This window comes from Mandrillus leucophaeus, unplaced genomic scaffold (assembly GCF_000951045.1).
Source record: "Mandrillus leucophaeus isolate KB7577 unplaced genomic scaffold, Mleu.le_1.0 Scaffold7, whole genome shotgun sequence".
NCBI lineage: Eukaryota > Metazoa > Chordata > Mammalia > Primates > Cercopithecidae > Mandrillus > Mandrillus leucophaeus.
In genome coordinates, this window is record NW_012107585.1 from 7,885,374 (window position 1) to 7,891,493 (window position 6,120).

At 46.2% G+C, this 6,120-nt stretch overlaps 1 protein-coding gene across 2 annotated transcripts in view; it reads left to right on the top strand.

The window, feature by feature from the left end:
• LRRC43 (leucine rich repeat containing 43) overlaps positions 1–6,120 on the top strand; it is a 39,332-nt gene that overhangs the window by 22,829 nt on the left and 10,383 nt on the right. For both annotated transcript variants that reach the window (XM_011964491.1, XM_011964490.1), the window contains exon 7: positions 463–722. In XM_011964491.1, the coding sequence (XP_011819881.1) occupies positions 463–722 (260 nt within the window). The remainder of the gene's footprint in view (positions 1–462; positions 723–6,120) is intronic.

A 6,120-nucleotide genomic window follows, 5' to 3' on the forward strand; every position in this document is an offset into this window, starting at 1 on the left:
ACCACTACGCCCAGCTAATTTTTGTATTTTTAGTAGAGATGAGGCTTCACCTTGTTGACCAGGCTGGTCTGAAACTCCTGAGCTCAAGTGATCCTCAGCCTCCCGAAGTGCTGGGATTACAGGCGTGAGCCACTGCACCCAGCCCCATTCTGCAATTTCTACAACTCCTCCCATCTCCCTCCACATCAGAAGAAAACCCAAGGATACCATCCGACTAGGGGAAATGTGATGACGCCTGTCTCCTGCTCCCACGTAGAAGTGGTTCTTGCTTTTACTCTTAACATAGGTCTCTCAGAAAAAACAAAACTGGGTTTCTAAGAGCCTTCCTGCCTCCTGGCGTGCTGTGTCTGCGCATGCGCGAACCTCATCCAGGTGTCGGGAGCCGTGTTACAGACACCCCCGGGCATCAGCTGAGCGTGTCCTGAGGACGGCAGCCTTGGACGAGTTTCTGTCTTCCTGCAGATCGTCAAGCCCTCTCCCAGCTCAGAATTATTAGTTGAGGAATCTCCTGAAGAGGTCGGCGAAGATGTCATCAAAGACATTGTTGGAGGGATCACTGAAGAGGTCGAAGGATCTCTGGAGTCTGAGGTGGAGGAGTCAGGAGAGTCGGAGCTGTCTGTCATCTCGGGCCCTTCAACCGTCTTGCAGACGCCAAGGGCCTCTGCAGAAGAGCTGGCCAAGTTGCGGCTGCGTATAGATCCCCGGCTCTGCCCGTCCCCAGGGTAAGGATGGAAACCTGAACCAGGGCAAGTGGTCAGAGCAGTAGGGTCACAAGCCTAGACCACACTGTGGCCTTCCATTAAAAGTCCTGAGGCTGGCTGGGCGCAGTGGCTCACGCCTGTAATCCCAGCACTTTGGGAGGCCAAGGCGGGCAGTCAGGAGATTGAGACCATCCTGGCTAACACGGTGAAACCTCGTCTCCACTAAAAATACAAAAAAATTAGCCCCGGACGTGGTGGCGGGCACCTGTAGCCCAGCTACTTGGGAGGCTGAGGCAGGAGAATGATGTGATCCCAGGAGGTGGGGCTTGCAGTGAGCCGAGATGGCGCCACTGCACTCCAACCTGGGCGATAGAGCAAGATTCCGTCTCAAAAAAAAAAAAAAAAAAGGTCCTGAGACTGAGTCTCTCCTGGATCCCCCACCCCCAGGAATGGTTAAGGCCCCACTAGGCTGTTAGCTGTGCTGGCAGCATTTAGATTTAGTGTTCAGCCCTCGTTTCTGAAGGGTTGAACTTAGCTCAATCCTTCTACTCTAACCATCTACTCAAAGTACAACTAAGTCCCACTTCCCTCACCAGCCAAGATTTTCGGAATGATTGAATTTCTTTTTTGGCGGGGACAGAGTCTCGCTCTGTCACCCAGGCTGGAGTGCAGTGGTGTGATCTCAGCTCACTGCATCCTCCACCTCCCGGATTCAAGCAATTCTTATGCCTGCGCCTACAGTTCGGGCTACAGGCATGTGCTACCATGCCCGGCTAATTTTTATATTTTTAGTAAAGATGGGGTTTCACCCTGTTGGCCAGGCTGGTCTCGAGCTCCTGGTCTCAAGTGATCTGCCTGCCTCAGCCTCCCAAAGTGCTGGGATTACAGGCGTCAGCCATTGCACCCGGCCTGAATTTCTTGAGTCAATTGAGAGATTATAAATTAACAGCCCTTTTCATTTCAGCCCTTGGGTGTGAAAACCTTTTTTGGTTTAACATTTTAATCCATCTAAGATGTATTCTCGCACATAAAGTGCTGTAAGGATCTTCCATCTTCCATCCTGTATATCATGTTCTTTCTTGCCAGTCTAGCTCTATTTCTTCTCTCTTTTTTGTGCTACTTTTGTTATGAAGATTGTAGTAATTGTTATAAATATTAATTTTATTATAAACATACATGTTACAGACCCAATAATACATTGTTATAATTACTGCTTTATATAATCCATGTCTTGCAGAGTAGAAAGGAGAGCACAAAAATTTTTTTTTTTTTTTGAGACGGAGTCTTGCTCTGCCGCCCAGGCTGGAGTGCAGTGACCGGATCTCAGCTCACTGCAAGCTCCGCCTCCCGGGTTCACGCCATTCTCCTGCCTCAGCCTCCCGAGTAGCTGGGACTACAGGCGCCCGCCACCTCGCCCGGCTAGTTTTTTTTTTGTATTTTTTAGTAGAGACGGGGTTTCACCGTGTCAGCCAGGATGGTCTCGATCTCCTGACCTCGTGATCCGCCCGTCTCGGCCTCCCAAAGTGCTGGGATTACAGGCTTGAGCCACCGCGCCCGGCCAAAAATTTTTTTTTTTAAGCTTGTTGACCTTCTTAGTTACCATTTCTGGTTCCTTTCATGTCTTCCTTTAGAATTGATTTGCTGTTGTGGCTCATGCCTGTAATCTCAGCACTTTGGGAGGCCGAGGTGGACAGATTACTTAAGTTCAGGAGGTGGAGACCAACCCGACCAACGTGGTGAAACAGCGTGTCTACTAAATACAAAAAATTAGCCAGGAGTGGTGATGCGCACCTGTAATCCCAGCTATTTGGGAGGCTGGGGCAGGAGAATTGCTTGAACCCAGGAGGCAGAGGTTGCAGTGAGCCGAGATTGCACCATTGCACTCCACCCTGGGCAATAAGAAAGAAGTTCCATCTCCAAAAAAAAAAAAAAAGAAAAGAATTGATTTGCTTTCTGGTTTCATTCCTTCCCTCCCTCTTTCTTCCTTTCTCTCTTTCTTTTTTGTGGTGGGGTCTCACTATGTTGACCAGGTTGGTCTTGAACTCATGATCTCAAGCAATCCTACTGCCTCGGCCTCCCAAAGTGCTGCAATTACAGGTGTGGGGCACTGTGCCTGGGCTTGGTGTCATTTTCTTTCTCCAGTATGCTTCATTCTCACCTCCATTTCCTTCATGTTGTTATAGTCAAATATATTACATTTCTACATGTTATAGCCCAAACTACAATCTTATAGATGTTATCTTATGCTATTGTATTTTATTCTAATTAGAATCAAGGACAAGAAATATATGACGATACTGTCTTTTGTATTTGCCTACGTGATTACCTTTATTGGTGCTCTTTGTTTTTATGTGAATTTGAATTACCCTCTGGTGTTACTTCCTTTCAGCCTGAAGAACTTCCTTCAGGAAGTTAATGTATTCATGTATGCAACTTCTTTTCATGTTTCGTGTAAGGCAGATCTACTGGCAACAAAGTCAGTTTTTTCTTTCTCTTGATATGTCTTTATTTCACCTGCAATTTTGAAAGATAGTTTTGTTGGGTATAAAATTATTGGTTGACAGTTTTGGTGTTTTTTTCCCCCCACTACCCCAGAACATCTTTTTTTTTTTTTTTTTTTTGAGAGGGAAGTCTCGCCCTATTGCCCAGGCTGGAGTGCAGTGGCTGGATCTTGGCTCACTGCAACCTCTGCTTCCTGGATTCAAGTGAGTGATTCTCCTGCCACAGCCTCCCGAGTAGGTGGGATTACAGGTGCCTGCTACCATGCCCAGCTAATTTTTAGTAGAGGCGGGGTTTCACAATATTGGCCAGGCTGGTCTTGAACTCCTGAGCTCACACTTGAGCCTCCTCAGCCTCCCAAAGTGCTGAGATTACAGGTGTGAGCCACCATGCCTGGTCTACCCCAGAACTTTGAATATGTCTCCTGCCTGCCTACTGGCCTCCATTGTTTATGATGAAAAGTCAGCTGTTCATCTTATTGGGATTCCTTTGTCTGTCATGAGTCATTTTTCTCTTCCTGCTTTCAGGATTTTCACTTTCTTTCAGTATTTTTACTATGATGTGTCTGGGTGTGAATATGTTTGCATTTATCCTGCTTGGAGCTTGTCAAGCTTCTTGAATATATAGATGAATGTTTTAAATCAAATCTTGGAAGTTTTCAGCCATTATCCTTCAAGTATTTTTCTCCATTCCTTTTTCTATCGCCTCTCCTTCTAGCACTTCTATTATGTGTTCTTTTAGTAGCTCTTCAGAAAACCCAAGGAAAATCTGGAGTATTTACCAGGGGCCCACCTCCTTGGAGGGCTTTGAACACAAATTTTTGTCCCCCTAGTGCCCATGAGGTTGCCTAAAGTTCCCTTCAGCTTCTCAGCCACCACTTTTGGAATTGGCTCTTGAGCATTAATGTGGCACTAAGCTCATTCTCTTTGACTGTTCCCCTTTGCCCTGATGTTGGCCCTGAAAATTCTGTGACTTGGCTCTTCAGCACCTTCAACAGATAATGTTAATATTGTGTCCAGCTGATATGACTGTTCTCAGCAGGAAGGTTTGTCCAGTATAGTCTAGTCTACCATGTCCTAAAACAGAATTTCCACATTGATTTTCTAAAAATACATTTTGTTTTTGCAGTCTAATAGATTTATTTTAAATTGTCTTAAGTTATATTCCTTAGTTTACTTGTAAGCCTTTATATTTTCCATATAATTATTTGCCATATGTAATTGCCCAAGTTCAACAATTAGCAAACGCCAGTCAGCCACATACCATTTCCAGGTGTGATGCTGGGTATCGGGATTACAAACAACAAATCAGATAGAAAATGGTCTGTTCTAGAGGGTTGGGTGCAGTGTGGCTCATGCCTGTAATCCCAGCACTTTGGGAGGCCAAGGCAGGTGGATCACTTGAGGTAAGGAGTTCGAGATCAGTCTGGCCAACATGGTGAAACCCTGTATCTACTAAAAATATAAAAAAGTATCTGGGCATGGTGGCACATGCCTGTAATCCCAGCTACTCAGGAGGCTGAGGCAGAAGAATCGCTGGAACCCGGAAGGCAGAGGTTGCAGTGAGCCGAGATCGCGCCATTGCACTCCAGCCTGGGAGACAGAGCAAGACTCCGTCTCAAAAAAAAGATCTGTTCTATTTGGGCACTTACCTTTTCATGAAGGAAGTGAACAAACAGTAATTACATATTCTAATGTCACAAGCGGTACACCAGAGAAAGTACAGGACAAATCTCTGCCCCTAGGGTGGGCACATAGACTTAGACACAAAGAACAGTGGAAATGAGACTTTTAATGGCAGTTTTGCAAGATCCGGTGACTGGTAGGCAGGCAGCTGGGGCAGTCACAGCAGGTCATTTATCTCCTAGTGGGCAAACCCCTCTCCCAGTTCCTCATTGGTTGAGTACTGTGGGGTTACAATCTTCCTGGGTGTCACCTAAGTTTCATTATCCCCTTATAAGATCATACTGCGTCCCCTTCCCCACTCAAGTTTTGCTCTTGTCGCCCAGGCTGGAGTGCAGTGGTGCGATCTCGGCTCACTGCAACCTCTGCCTCCTGGGTTCAAGCAATTCTCCTGCCTCAGCCTCCCAAGTAGCTGGGATTACAGACGCACGTCACCACTCCTGGCTAATTTTTTTTTTTTTTTTTTTTTTTTGGTATTTTTAGTAGAGACAGAGTTTCACTACGTTGGCCAGGCTGGTCTCAAACTTCTGACCTCAGGTGATCCACCCACGTTGGCCTCCCAAAGTGCTGGGATTACAGGAGTGAGCCATCACGCCTGGCCCCCTTTTATGGGCTGACCCCTCCTCTACTTCCTGTTCGCTAAGCGTGACTTTCTAGGTGCCTGAGTCGTGTGGTTTGTCACGTCTGCAAGGCTGGCTGCCAGTACTTAGATTTTTCATGCCTTGCAAATGGACCATTTAAACTGTTTCTCACAGGAGGAATGGTAGAAAGAAGATTAACTATGGAGGAAGGCAGGGATTGGCAAGAGACAGGGCTGGAGAGAGAGAGAGAAAAAGACCCCTTTCTCCTAAGCGGAAACTATCGGAAAGTTTTTCAGCAGAGGAGTAATGAGATCAGGTTTCACATTTGAGGAAGATGACTGCAGTGAACATGGTGACAGTGTGCAGATAGACTTTCAACTCTTCTCCTCACTTCTCTGCTAGATTGTTGAGTGCTAGCCTTCATATGTTTGTATCATTTATGTACATATGTTATCACTGGTTTGGGGTTTTTTAAATGCCATTTTTTATTCAGAAGGGTCAACATTTCTTTAAGCTGAGAAGTACAATTTTTCTTTTCCTTTTTTTTCTTTTTTTTTGAGATGGAGCCTCACTCTGTTGCCCAGGCTGGAGTGCAGTGGCGCAATCTCGGCTCACTGCAACCTCCGCCTCCTGGGTTCAAGCGATTCTCCTGCCTCA